At 49.8% G+C, this 14,594-nt stretch overlaps 1 protein-coding gene across 8 annotated transcripts in view; it reads left to right on the top strand.

Annotated features, from left to right (window-relative positions):
• Nucleotides 1-14,594, top strand: part of AKAP13 (A-kinase anchoring protein 13) — a 322,148-nt gene that overhangs the window by 294,783 nt on the left and 12,771 nt on the right. For 5 of the 8 annotated variants that reach the window (XM_059371619.1, XM_059371618.1, XM_059371616.1 and 2 more), the window contains 10 exons: nucleotides 1,084-1,196; nucleotides 1,759-1,911; nucleotides 2,534-2,784; nucleotides 5,277-5,402; nucleotides 5,518-5,635; nucleotides 6,185-6,433; nucleotides 9,593-9,669; nucleotides 10,667-10,848; nucleotides 10,964-11,046; nucleotides 13,420-13,614. In XM_059371619.1, coding sequence (XP_059227602.1) covers nucleotides 1,084-1,196; nucleotides 1,759-1,911; nucleotides 2,534-2,784; nucleotides 5,277-5,402; nucleotides 5,518-5,635; nucleotides 6,185-6,433; nucleotides 9,593-9,669; nucleotides 10,667-10,848; nucleotides 10,964-11,046; nucleotides 13,420-13,614 — 1,547 coding nt within the window. The remainder of the gene's footprint in view (nucleotides 1-1,083; nucleotides 1,197-1,758; nucleotides 1,912-2,533; nucleotides 2,785-5,276; nucleotides 5,403-5,517; nucleotides 5,636-6,184; nucleotides 6,434-9,592; nucleotides 9,670-10,666; nucleotides 10,849-10,963; nucleotides 11,047-13,419; nucleotides 13,615-14,594) is intronic. The other 3 variants (XM_059371621.1, XM_059371617.1, XM_059371615.1) reach the window with 2 other exon arrangements.

Below are 14,594 nucleotides of genomic sequence, written 5' to 3'. Positions count from 1 at the left end.
GACTCTCTGCTCAGCAAGGAGCCTGCTTCCCTCTCTCTCTCTGCCTGCCTCTCTGCCTACTTGTGATTTCTGTCAAATAAATAAAATATTTATTAAAACAAAACAAAAGCCTTCCTTTCAGAGTTGTTACAGTGTCAAAATGTGTTTGCATTATGACTTTAAAAATACTCTTTGGAGGTGCCTAGGTGGCTCAGTGGGTTAAAGCCTCTGCCTTCGGCTCAGGTCATGATCTCAGGGTCCTGGGATCGAGCCCCGCATGGGGTTCTCTGCTCAGCAGGGAGCCTGCCGCCTCCTCTCTCTCTGCCCGCCTCTCTGCCTACTTGTGATCTCTATCTGTCAAATAAATAAATAAAATCTTTTAGATAAATAAATAAGTAATAAAAATAGTCTTTTGAGTTAATTAAAGCCTTTGCCTTCGGCTCAGGTCATGATCTCCAGGGTCCTGGGATCGAGCCCCACATCAGATTCTCTGCTCAACAGGGAGCCTTCTTCCCCCTCTCTCTTTGCCTGCTTCTCTGCCTACTTGTGATCTCTCTCTCTCTAATAAATAAATAAAATCTTTAAAAAAAAAAAAAAAGCTAGTCTTTAAGTAAAATAATAAAGTGTTAAATGACTCTGGCTTGCTTTTGTGTCCTATCAGAAACGTTCCCTGGGGGCCTCCTGTGCTAACGGGTAGGTTGGGGTTTGAGAAAGTCCCAGGGAGTACAGTTTATTAGAAGTGCTTGGTCTACAATTATTTAGAGAATAAGGAGTTAAAGTTAGTGGTCACACAGTGAGTTTCAAATGGAGAATTTTCTTATATAATGTGTGTAGAGTTTAAGGGAATAAGATTCTCTTGTTACCTATCATTAAAAAAAATAATTGAAGGCTCAAGAAGTTCAAGTTTGCAGTGATGTTAGATGTCTCTGACCTTCATTAATGGTTTATGTTGCATGCTGCTGAGTACCTGACTCAAGTCATTTGTCTTCCATCACTTGGTGCTTACAGGCAGCTGTCATTTTAGTTTTTCAGGTACTCATTTGAGAAAGCAGACCATGGTTTATCAATATGTATTTGACAGTAGGTGCTTCTTTTTGTCTCCAGAGTTGGTAATGACGAGAACATATCAAACACCTGGAAGTTCCTGTCTCATTCAACAGACTCACTCAATAAAATCAGCAAGGTCAATGAGTCAACAGAGTCGCTAACTGATGAGGGTAAGCGGAAATTATGGCCTGTGTCTTATCCCTGAATATAAGTGTTAATGGAGTAATAGTACCTGCCTTTTGCTTTCTCCTGTGAAGGTTCTCTAACCTGTCTATGAGTCATCAAACGCTTTATAATGAATGGTATCAGACTTACCCAGTTGTTAGATAGTTGTCTGTCATGGACTTTGATGTGGTCACTCTGTAGTACACACACTTTTTCTGGCCCTAGACTTTTGGCACACGGTCAGCCATAGCTCTCTGGGCAGGTCGTAAACCTACTCTCTTCGACTAGTAAAGTTACCAGGTCCTTTTCAATTCCTTATTCACATGGGAATCCTGAATCTCAGTCACATTTGACTATGTGATCTCTTACTCAGAGCCATGTATGTGGACTGTGTCACTCCCAAACAGGAAATAATTCTTTCTGGTACTAGACTATGCGTTCTGTGAACGTTCTATGTTAATGCTCTCTGTGTGTGTCTTACAACATTATCACCCGAGGAGAGCCCGGGGTAGGCTTTTGAGAGCTCACAGACCCCAGATTTTGATCCTGATCTTCTGGTGTTTTGAGGAGTAGGTACAGACATGAATGAAGGACAGCTAATGGGGGACTTTGAGATGGAATCCAAGCAACTAGAAGCCGAGTCCTGGAGTCGCATTGTGGATAGCAAGTTTCTGAAACAGCAAAAGAAAGATGTGGTCAAACGGCAAGAAGTGATTTATGGTAAGACTCTCTCTCCATTTGCCCTGCTAATACTTGGTTTGCATTGTGCAGCAGTTTTTATCAGGGGAATCGCTAGACCATGGAAAGCCAATTTTCAAGTATGTAGCATGTCAGAGATTTTCTTTAAAAACTTTGAGGTCTAGGGACACGATCTGATTTCTGTCCTTTCCTCTTTAAAATTGTTTCCTTCAATTTCGTTGAACATTTTATTGACTGTGAGTGCTTACTTACACGGTCGCCCTGGAAAGAGATCTCTTGTGGCTGTTCAGTTTGCTTCCTCAGCTGCACGGGAAACCAAGCGCGAGTCATTTCTAGGAAACGGGACACAGTAAATTACGAAAGGCTCCAAATCCAATGAAGACCACTTGGGAAACCACCATTTAAGAGTGATGGAGTCCAGTACGCTGTCAGAAAACACGGTCAGGTCACACGAAGTAGAGGAATAAGATGAAAACACTTGAGGGGAGAGACCGCTTTTGACCCGGTTTTTAAGTCTAAATTGTGCTCTAAACACACAAAGTGGCTGTTTAAACCAAAGTGAGCTCTCAGTGGCCACGGATGACCTTTGAAGGAGAATCCTCTAAAGGAACGTTGCTGACCTTTGAGCTCTGTCGTCCTTCAGAGCTGATGCAGACCGAGTTGCACCACATCCGGACGCTGAAGATCATGAGCGATGTGTACAGCCGCGGGATGATGACGGAGCTGCTCTTCGAGCAGCAGACGGTGGAGAAGCTGTTCCCCTGCTTGGACGAGCTGATCAGTATCCATAGCCAGTTCTTCCAGAGGATCCTGGAGCGGAAGAAGGAGTCTCTGGTGGATAAAAGCGAGAAGAACTTTCTCATCAGGAGGATGGGAGATGTGCTGGTGAATCAGGTGAGCAGCGGGAAGGCTCTTCCCCACAAAATAGGGTAAAAAGTGAAGCTTTGCACTTCAGCAGCCACTCACTGACGTCCTGGCTCTGCTCTTCGTTATCTATGTAAGCTTAGGTTGCTGAATCTGAGCGTCAGGTGTCCTTTTTTAAAGTTAAAAGGAATGTATACGCAAAATATCTAGCAAATGGGGAAGACACTCAGTGAAAGTCCATTTTCCTTTCTCAGCATCCAGACCATCACTTGAGACAGGGTAGTTTAAGAAATCAAAAGCTTGGGGCTCCTGGGTGGCTCAGTGGGTTAAGCCGCTGCCTTCGGCTCAGGTCATGATCTCAGGGTCCTGGGATCGAGTCCCGCATGGGGCTCTCTGCTCAGCAGGGAGCCTGCTTCCTCCTCTCTCTCTCTCTGCCTGCCTCTCCAACTACTTGTGATTTCTCTCTGTCAAATAAATAAATAAAATCTTTAAAAGAAAAAAAAAATCAAAAGCTCTCTGTTGGAACCTCGCGTCCCCTGTGCCTCAAATCAAAAGGAACTCCTTTATCTCAAAACCAGCTGAGCATAGAAAATTGAATAAGAAAGTATCTGTAAAATAATTCATAAAGTAGATCTTGCTGATATTTTCATCAAGGTTTCAGCCCTACTCAGAAACAGCTGGGCCAGAAGTTATTTTGCAAAAAGTGTTGCTGGTTTAACCTTCACGGCCCAGCACGCCGGCCACCAGCTCTCCATCCCCAGCAGGTCTGGGCTGGAGAAGCAGAGGCTTCATTGCTGGAACATTTGCCTGAGAACTGGAAGAGTTGTCCTTCCCTTATGTTCTTCTGCCCATGCCCCTCACCTCATTAATTCACTGGTGCATTCATTCATTCCTTTCTCACGTATTTACTGGGCATCTGTACCGCAAAGGCAGACACAGCATGGAACTGTGCCTCAGGTCCCCGTGCTCCCAAGGGAACACAGGCGTGGCAGGAGGTAAATGCACGCACAGTGCAGCCCACGCCGGAAGGCAGCTGTCTGCCACAAATAGGACCTCAAAGTGGAAGCGCTCAGCTCTGCAAGTGAGGCCCTTTCCTCCACAAACATCCCCTCCCAGCATTTTCCATGTCTCTCTCTCTGCCTTCGGACCTGCACAGGTGCCTCATCTAACCTTAACTGCTGCTGTCCGTGGCTCTCTGTACTAGTGTCCATCCTCTAGTAAGATCTCTGATGGTAGGACTCCTGTCTTAGCCCCCATGGCATCCATTTGTTGGTTCTCTGTGGGAGTTCTAGAATCGTTAGAGCACTTGCTTCGTGAAGGGAGCAGAGCACCTGAAATCTCTGCCGCAGCCTCCCCGTGGTGAAGGGGAGAGAGAGAAACTGCCACCCTGAACCTTTCCTCGAGTTCTTCTGATAAGGGTCAGTTTGTGTGGCCTTCAGAGGTTTTCAGGACAGGGGAAATCGATGCACTGGGCACGCATCACATAGACCCCATGCAGAAACTCACTCGTTTGCCCCAAAATGAGCGTTTCTTTAGGCGGGCCATTGGGATCGCACATGTTTTAGGAATGATGAAAGGCCACGCAGAATTGTTAGCACTGCCGGCCTGAGATGGATGAGGTGAGCAGATCCCTCAGTAATAGCCGTTTCTGATACCTTCCTAACTTATCCAGGTGAAGTCTGTAAGTCTGTCTCACAAGAAAACTTCTAGTGAGCCTCCCTGTCTTATCACCGTGCTTACGACAAATGGAAGTTAGAACACATTTTGCATGACTTAAGTGCACAGTACATAGGTATTTCTGGGTGGTTGTTTTTTAAAATATATAGAACATGTTTAATGAAGTAAATTCATATGCCATATAATGCCCCGTTGAAAGCCTACAGCTCAGAAAAGAACGTCCCGCTCCATGGTTTCCACCGTGTCCGCGGAGTTAGGCGGCCGTCATCACACTTAGTTCAGAGAATCTTCATCACCCGACCCCTGTCTGCCTCTGCCGAGGCGTCCACCGATCTCGCTGTCCCTGTGGGCTCGTCCAGTCTGGACTTACTGTGTAAATGGGGTAAAACAACATATGGACCTGGCAGTAGGCTTGTTTCATGTAGGATAATGCTTTCAAGGCTCATCAGTATTGTGACCTGGATCCATCTTCCACTCCTTCTCGCAGCTGAATAATGGTCCACCCTGTATGTCTACCACATCATATTTATCCTTGGAGGGACATTTGGTCTCTTTCCACTTGGGGGCACTTGGGAATATGGTAGCCGTGAACTCTCATATCCAGGCGTTCGTGTGTAGTAAGTTCTGTGGCTTGGAGCGGAACTGCCGGTCCCACAGTGACTGTATAGCTTTCTGGAGAACTTCCAGACAATTTCCCAAAGCTGCTGTGCCATTTTAATCTTTGGGGGGAGTTCTTGGGGAAGCATGCTTGGGTTTTACAAATAGACTGGAAACCGCATACAAAATGTTGGTAAAAGTTGAGCCCCCTGAGCTCCGACTTAACTTCTGTTCTCTTTCCTCCACAGTTTTCAGGGGAGAACGCAGAGCGCTTAAAGAAGACGTATGGCAAGTTTTGTGGGCAGCACAACCAGTCTGTGAACTACTTTAAAGACATTTATACCAAGGATAAGCGGTTCCAGGCGTTCGTGAAGGTACGGGTGGGAACCCTGGAACTCCGTACCGCGCGGTCCGGGGCACTGGCGCGGGCAGGGACAGGGACAGAGCGGCCCTCGCGTAGCTCCTGATGATCTGTTCTGTCCTTTGCAGAAGAAGATGAGCAGCGCCGTGGTGAGGAGGCTGGGCATCCCGGAGTGCATATTGCTGGTGACCCAGCGGATCACCAAATACCCAGTTTTATTCCAGAGAATACTACAGTGTACCAAAGGTGAGCCTCCCTCCTCACCTGGTCGTGTCCGCCTGCGGGCTGGTTCCGTCTGTCTGGCAGCGCAAGAGGCCCCAGGGAAGAGCTCCCTCAGGCTCTCACAGGTCTATGAGAGAGCCTGTGTTTTGCCTTAAAAACCTTAAAAACCTTCACTTTTCTGAAGTGAAAATTTGAAATGCTTTGTCCCCAGATGACAGGTTTCTCTCTCCCAGCGAACACTGCTCTTAGGCAGTTCCATTGAAAGTGAAGTAAAACAAAGACAGAAGTTTAAAAAACTGTTGCTCCTCTCCCTCTCTGAAATCGTCGGGTCCTCCTGCTTCAGGACGTGGCGTGGAATGGCGTGTTGTGTCTGTCAGTGAAAACATCTCTCTTTATTTAGAATTAACTTTATGACAGGGATTGGCATGTGACCTTTGCTATGTTGGTCCCGCTCTATCTGACACGCTACCAGCCTGTCCCCGGAGGGAAAATGGTGGTGTGGAGCGAGGAAGTAGGTTTCCCCCTCCTTGTCAGAGAGGATCGATTAAAACAGGACTGTTCCTTCCTTCCAAGACAATGACGTGGAGCAGGAAGATCTGGCTCAGTCGGTGAGCCTGGTGAAGGACGTGATCGGAGCCGTGGACAGCAAAGTGGCAAGTTACGAAAAGAAAGTGCGTCTCAATGAGATTTATACGAAGACAGACAGCAAGTCGATCATGCGGATGAAGAGCGGCCAGATGTTTGCCAAGGAGGATCTGAAGCGGAAGAAGCTTGTGCGGGACGGGGGTGTGTTTCTGAAGAGCGCGACTGGGAGGTTGAAAGGTAAGGCTCACTCTTTGAGTTTACGGGCCTACCAGAGGAGAGCAGGCAGAGTTCAGAGGTTTTTGTTAGAAATCAACCGCCAGGGGGCGCCTGGGTGGCTCAGTGGGTTAAAGCCTCTGCCTTCAGCTCAGGTCATGGTCTCAGAGTCTTGTGCTCTCTGCTCAGCAGGGAGCCTGCTTCTCTCTCTCTCTCTCTCTCCCTCTCTCTCCCTCTCTCTCTGCCTCTCTGCCTACTTGTGATCTCTGTCTGTCAAATAAATAAAATCTTAAAAAAAAAAAATAGAAATCCACCACCAGGTTTTTCCTAGGGAGCCGACATCCACATGTCACACTGGAGCAGCGGACCTTTAATTTTGTTCTTAATTTTGTATCAGAAAGGATGAGGCTGAGACAAATTACGAGGTCATAAAGTGCTCCAATAAGATAATAAGAGAATAGTGCAAGTAGGAAAAATGGGAAAAAAAAAATTTTTTAAAGCAAAGCAAGGTGGCCCCGAGGGCTTGCAGGTGGGGACAGCCCCCGAGAGTAGAGGGCAGAGGGTCAGGAATACTGCAGGCGGCTGCTAACAGCCACTACCCTGGAGTCTTAGCTAGCCTTTCACCGTGCTTGGAGCAAACAGTATAGACATCCCAGGCCTCCTAGGTGAACGAAGCTAACCGTGCTTGAAGTCAGGCTCTGAATGAAGAGGCCGGCGAAGAGGTACTTGCCCCAGAGTGTGCGGGTGCTGGAACCAAGGGCCGCACTAAGCACTGGGGGAGGCAGTGGGGACTGGCACTGAGTTAGTCCTGAAGGCTGAAGGGCAGGTGCCCCCGGCTCTCAGGCAGCAGAGATCGTGGCGGGGAGGGCTGGGGCCATGAGCCATGCAGCTTCGTCCAGATGGAGACACGGACAGCCGGCGCTGCGGCTCGGGGTGGGCAAAGAATGGGTTCCAGACCCAGGGTTTTCAGCAGGGAAGGGATACATTAGCTTGTTTTCTAGCCCGATAGTGGAGGGAGCCGCCAGAGCCGGGAGAGGCTGCTGACAGGGACGGCAGCGCCCCTGCTCCAGGGTGTGGTCTGGTGACTGCACTGGGCCTGAGGTGCCGGAGGGCATGGGAAGGAAGGGAAGGAGCCTGTCAGAGGAAAGACTGAGCCCTTCCTGCTTCCAGCAGATGGGCTCTCTGCTCCACAGTGAACCTGAACTAGGTGATCCGTGAGGCTCCCTCCCTCCTTCCAGCCCCAGTCCTCAAATGCTGGGAGAAGCCCAAATCGGGACCCTTCCCCCCCTGCCGCGTTGGGACTGGCCTCGAGGCAGCCGGGCTCTTGGGAAGCACCTGCTTCCTCTTGCAAGGCCCTGAGTTTCCTAGAGCAGCCGCTGCATGGAGCCAGTGCTTGGTTCTTTCCTGGGCACATACGTCCTCGTTCCCAAAGTAACAGGGAATGGATTCCAGCTGTGGGCATGCAGCTGTGGTCAGCCAGTGGCAGCAGGAAGGCTCTCGGGTCTGAAGGCCTCCAGTGGGGATGGGGTGGGTGGGGAGCCCTTTCCCCTCAGGCGAGCTCATGCCAGGAACAGCCAGGCCTGCGCTGGGCACCCACCGAGAGGGACGGGCTTGTTTTTTTCTGACCCACTGACGCTGATCCCAGAAGCCGCAGCATCCAACGAAGTGGAAACTTGTGTTTTGGAACTTCTTTTTTTCTTTTTGGGCAGACACCCAAATTATTTAAAAGTAAACTTTAAGAAACGTTTCAAAACTAATAGCAGCCCACAGAATCGTCGTCAGCAGCCTGGTTGGTCTAGGCTGAAACCGTACTTCCCAAGGAACCCGCTGTCCTGGCTTCTGCTCTCTTTGTAGCCGTGCCGTGAAGTACACAGAGGGGCTTCCCGCTGGGGCAGACGCAGAGAGAAGGCCAGAGGGGGCCTGGCCACCTGGGAGGGGGCTGCATAAGTCAGCTGCGCTCCTTCCCCGAGGACTTGTAGGGGGAAGGTGGCACAGAGGGGCCAGTCTCTCAGCTCTCTGGAGATGCCAGACTTTGTCTTTGAGGGCGCACTGGAAAATGCCACTTCGTGTTCTCTGACAGAGTGAGAGTTTGTGGCATTTTCTGGATTACTAGATCCAAGTAGAGATCTCACTTTGGCTTTTGTTTGAGTTAAGAGCAAGAGCAGCCGCGTCTGTGGTAGAGAGCCATTGAGGCTGACTAGGATCTCTTAGAGCCAGGGGCCGAGCCTTTGTGTTCCCAGGTACCTGTGAACTGAGAGGGCACTGCAGAGCCGTTCTGTCCTGTGGGTGTGGGGGGAGTCTACCTTCCATGAGACTGAGGTATTTCTTTAGTTAACATATAATGTATTATTTGTTTCAGAGGTACAGGTCTGTGAATCATCAGTCTTACACAATTCACAGCACTCACCATAGCACATGCCCTCCCCAGTGCCCGTCACCAGCCACCCCTCCAGCAACCCTCTGTTTGTTTCCTGAGAGTAAGAGTCTCTTATGATCCGTCTTCCTCTCTGCTTTCATCTTGTTTCATTTTTCCCTCTCTTTCCCCTGTGATCCTGTCTTGTTTCTAAAATTCCTCATATCAGAGAGATCATGTGATAATTGTCTTTCTCTGATTGACTTCTTTCACTTAGCATAATACCCTCTAGTTCCCTGCACATCATTGCCCATGGCAAGATTTCGGTGGGGAGGGGTTGGTGGCTGTGTAATACTCCATTGTATAGATACACCACGTCGTCTTTATCCGTTCGTCTTAGACTGAGGGATTTCTGTACATCACCTATTGGCAGCTCTCCGGCCCACTCTCACGCCTCTCCCAGTATTGGGATCGGAAGTCAAAGAGTATTGTGACCTGAGTATTTGGTGGAATATGTTGCTATTTACTATTTCTTAAAGTCCTTCCCAGTTTTATTCTTAAAAGTAAGAGTCTCGCCTTATGGGATGCATCTTCCCAGAACAGAGTTCGCAGGCTTTGTCAAGATAAGGCTTTGGTGATAACTACCATTTAAAAATGCCTCAAAATCCAGTGACCCGATGTGGCTTGCGCAGAACAGAAACCCATCTCTGTGGAAGAGTGCAGAGCACTCTCCGTCCTGATTGGCTCTGTGGGCTGGATTGCTGAGTTGGCCTCTAACTTGCTTCCCTGTTAAGTAATCCTTGTCCATTCTCTCCTTCCCCCCTTGACAGAGGTTCAAGCAGTTCTGCTTACCGACATTTTAGTGTTCCTTCAAGAGAAAGACCAGAAATACGTCTTTGCATCATTGGTAAGCTGAACTGTCGGTCTCTTCCGTTTGGAATGAATATTTGAAGTAGCCCGCACGGGAGGTCCAAACCTTGGATTCCTGCCGTCTCTCCCTCTCCACCTTACTTTGCTCAGGACAGATTCCTCTGAGTAATTCCTCAGATACTCTGGCAATTTTCCACCCCACCCCCACCAAAAAAAGCATTATTTTTCTGTTCTCTCACAGTCCCTTCGAGAACCTTAGACATTTGATCTAAAGAGATCTGTCCCTAGAGTATTTTTTGCACCTGACACCCCATGAATCACGCTGATTGCTGATGTTGCCGGCCAGAGTCACAGAGGAACCTAGAAGGATTCCTCGTGTAGACACCATGTCTGGAAACGCTGTGGATACAAATTACCATTTGTTTTCTGGAAATCCTTTTCTGCTTGATAAAATGGAGGTGGATAACGAGATACTTATCTTCATTTTAAGTCTACCATAGTTTGTTAAACCACAAGCCCTTTTTCCAGTCTTACTGAGCAGTAATTGACCTGTATCACCATCTAAGGTGTAAGATTGATGGTTCGATTTACGTATTATTAAATGATCAGAGTAAGTTCAGCTCAGAGTCACCATCTGATACAGACACAATACAAAGAAAAGAAGGAAGTGAAAATAGTTGTTGTAAGAACCCTGAGAATTTATTTGTTCCCTCAACACCTTTCCTGTGCACCGTACAGCATTTAGCCATAGTCTGCCTGTTCACGTCACGTTCCTAGAGCTGCTTTATTTCAGAGCTTGTGCCCTTTGACGACCCCCATCTCATTCCCCCTCCCGACCCTCCGCATCCAGTAACCACGAGTCTGGTCTCTTTTTCTGTGAGTTTGGTGTGGGGTTTTCTTCGCTTTCGTTTTTGTATTTCTAGGTGCCACACGTAAGCGAGATCATACATCTGGTCTTCCCTTAGGTCAGAGCTGTTCTTGAGAGTTAGAATACCGTGGGCCTTTCTTACCCTGACCCTCTCCCCTTTTTCCAGGACCAGAAATCCACTGTGATCTCGCTAAAGAAGCTGATTGTCAGGGAAGTGGCCCACGAGGAGAAAGGTTTATTCCTCATCAGCATGGGGATGAAGGACCCCGAGATGGTGGAGGTGCACGCCAGCTCCAAGGAGGAGCGGAACAGCTGGATCCACATCATTCAGGACACGATCAACACCCTGTAAGACACGCCACAGCCCGTCCCAGCCCCTGCGACTTTATCCCAGAGCGGGCGGTGAGCAGAGTCCCGGGCCTCGTGGGGGCTATTGGCTCATTTCCTTTTGCTTTGGTGTTAGGAACAGAGACGAAGATGAAGGAATTCCTAGCGAGAACGAGGAAGAGAAGAGGCTGCAGGACACCAAAGCCCGAGAGCTGAAAGGTGAGGCCGTCGGGGTGTCCGGGACCTTTTCTGTGCCGCCTGCGGCCCCACAGCTGTCCCGGCAGGCCCTTCCAAACAGGAGCTTTTTTTTTTTTTTTTTTAAGGTATTTATTTATTTATTTGACAGACAGAGATCACAAGTAGGCAGAGAGGCAGGCAGGAAGAGAGAGGGAAGCAGGCTCCCGGCTGAGCAGAGAGCCCGATGCGGGGCTCAATCCCAGGACCCCGAGATCATGATCTGGGCTGAAGGCAGAGGCTTAGCCCACTGGGCCACCCAGGCACTCCATGGCTTTTAACGAAAGAGCAACCCAGGCTGAGCCAACATGGATCCCAGGTCCCATAAAACAGCCGTCAGAGGGTGTTGGACCCTGGATGGAGGGGATATTGATTCTGTTTTCTCACTTTCTGTGTTCTTGGACCCTGGTGACATCTTTGTACTTCGTCACAGGAGAATTTGCTAAAACTCACAGTCATATTCGAGATTCAAACAGAGAGAAGGGTACTTGAGGATAATTTTCCGTTCAGTCTGTTTTGATCACGGACCCTGCCACTGCACTGCATGAATTATGAGGTGGTTCTGGGAGACGTGCTCACTGATTATGCAAGACATGTGTGCCAGTCCCCACTGTGCAGATGAGGACGCTGAGGCCCACAGAGGCCACACGGTCCAAGGTCACATACGTGGAACCGGGCAGGGGACTCTCCTCCCTGCCTGCTAAACAGCAGGGCGAGGGCTCCCCCTCTTTGCCAGCGCTTATCGAATGTTCCGAAGTAAGGACTGTGCTTCGGGTAGAAATAAGGCCCAGAGTCAAATTCATGCAAGCACCCGAGGAGTGTGGTTAGTCCTTAAAGCTGGACAAAGCAGTGACTGTGTTTGGGAGGTGGGGGCGGCGGGGGGGCAGATTTAGGCTGAAGCCAGACTTACACCTGATTGATTGGCCCGTGATGAGCATGGCAGGGATGGAAACTTCCTTTTCACGGGCATGAAGCCCCCGGCCAGGTATACTGCTAAGTGCTGGGGGCGCAGAGATTCCTAAAGCAGCGTCCATGCTGTCGGGGAGCCCCCGTTAGCAAGGGAGACAGACAGACGAGCTGACAGGATGAGACCGCGGGCACGTGTAAAGGACGGGGGACCTAATCCTGCCTGTGGCGCCGGCGCACGAGCCGAGCCTGAAGCGGTCCCTTGCACCAGGCGAGAGCAGTGGTTGGGGGAAGAGTGAAAGAGGACTTGAGTGTGCGCAGCGTCTGGGGGGCGGGTCAGGGCCAGGAGGTGGAATTTAGCTGCAAGAGCACCAGGGCTTGAAGGGCAACAAGGGGATGATACAATTTGTGGAGCAAAACTTCAACTGAAATTGTCTTTGTTGGCATTGAAGCCAGGGGGCAAATTGCTTGAGGGAGTGGGGAAGCCACTGGGAGTGGAAAGCCCGGTTGGGTGGCTCAGGGGAGAGGCATGGAGGGCGCAGGACGGAGCAGGGAGACAGAAGCCCTCCCTGGTCCTCTGCCGGCCCGGCGGGAGGCTGAAGGGGATGTTGGAGGCTGAGGAAGGGCCCACACGCCGCTGGAGGGAGGACGGGGAGGGCAAGAATGGAGGAAGGGGCTTTCTGACAAGCCGAGGACGAGCCGTCTCAGTAGAGCCAGCCACAGGCCGGCGGGACTCTCGAGCTGGCGCACAGAAAGGCAGGCAGGACGCGGGCTACTCCGCATGAGTTCCAGCACACGGGAAGTCCCCGAAGCCGGGAGAGGGCAGATCCCTGGAGAGACTTGTGTGCAGTGCAGGAGGCCGGCCAGGATGGAGCAGAGAGGAAGCCCAGGTGTCGCTCCATCATGGACGCTGGGGAGAGAACCAGTGATGCCCTCCAGGTGGGGGGGCAGAGGAGGGGCGCCTGGGGGGCTCAGTCCAATAAGCGTCCAATTCTTGATTTCAGCTCAAGTCATGATCAAGTCCCGTGTCCGGTGTCATGCTCCGCACACAGATTCCTGTTGCTCTCCCTCTGCCCCTCCCCCTGCTCACACACTGTCCAGATAGACAGATAGATAGTTGGGTAAAATCTTAAAAAAAAAAAAAAGAAGAACCATCCATGCTGGAGAAGATGGAACACGGGCCTCCCTGGATCAGTAATGATGCAGACGCAGAAGAGAGTGGGTCGAGAAGTAAACGGGAGGTGGGGGAGTGCAAACGGTATGCAGGTTGGTTATGTCAAACTCTGGTTTTGTCTAGAAAGAGGCTGGATGGAAGGTGTCGCGCATGGAAGGGGGGACTAGGGTGAAGCTGCGCTCTCTGTCGTCCCACCAAAGACCACAAGGTGGCGCTCGTGTCCCAGTCATCTCTGGTGACACTCGGGTCACCAGACCTTTTCTCCATCCTCCGTGCAGAGCAACTCCAGCAGAAGGACCAGCAGATCCTCCTCCTCCTGGAAGAGAAGGAGATGATTTTCCGAGACATGACGGAGTGCAGCACCCCCTTGCCGGAGGATTGCTCCCCAACGCACAGCTCTCGGATCCTCTTCCGCTCCAACACAGAAGAGGCTCTCAAAGGAGGACCTTTAATGAAAAGTGCAATAAATGAGGGTAATTGCCCGTCTTAATCTCTTCCCAAAGTGCCTCATGCACCAACATTACCTACCAGATTTTACTTTTCCACTGTAAAATAAAGTACAGATCCAGAAAACAATCCAAGACAGGTATTTTGTTTAGTAGATTATCATCAGGGGAACACCTTGTAACTGCCACCCAGGTCCAGAAATAGAACGTGGCCAGACCCCAAAGTCCTCCCACACGGTCCGTCCCCGTCAAAGCTCCCTCCCTGCTTCCGAAAAGGAACAGGTGCTGTGACTTCCACGTTTGCATACCGATCGATGGCTAAAGGCCTGTTTGTAGACACTGTGGTCTTGCTTGTTTTTCATCGACCTTTCAGATTCCTAACCTCCAGGCCTCTCCACCAGCCCTTTCTCTTCCATATAATTTGTCTTTGAAGAATAGGAGCTGTTTGACCTAGAGTGTCTCTCAGAGTCTAGCTCTTACTCACACGAGCGCTCTCTTCTCCTGTCCGGGACTTCCTTCAGACCCACAGCCTGATGGAGAGGTTTTATCGCTCAGGCATGATCCCCGGGGTAAGCTGTGTCCTTGTGGTGCTGGGCTCCTTTACCAGAGGCGCAAGGTAGCTAGCTGTCTTCTTTGTGGCATGCAGGAGAAGGAAGATAAAATGATAAACACTGGATTTTTTTTCCCCCTTTATTTACCAATTACCAGGATAATGAACTGATCTGGGGTTACCCTCTGAAGGTGACCCGTTCGTTTTAGATGTTATTACAGACTCACGAATTTAAACCTGTCTGACGGTTTTCAAGTCGCTACAGTGATGATCTGTACTATACACCAGGAATGTTTGTGATTTGCCAACCAGCAGGTGCTTCTGATGGGACCCCAGGAGTCTCTGAGAGCTTCAGTGCTCTTTGGTGTATCAAGATGTTCTAGACTCACCTTGTTTTCTGCCCCAGATCTAGGTCCTTTCTCTAAGAAACTCTTGTTTTATAAGACCACAATCCTGG

Source organism: Mustela nigripes, chromosome 13 (genome assembly GCF_022355385.1).
Source record: "Mustela nigripes isolate SB6536 chromosome 13, MUSNIG.SB6536, whole genome shotgun sequence".
Taxonomy (NCBI): Eukaryota; Metazoa; Chordata; class Mammalia; order Carnivora; family Mustelidae; genus Mustela; species Mustela nigripes.
This window is presented reverse-complemented; position numbering and strand designations above follow the sequence as displayed.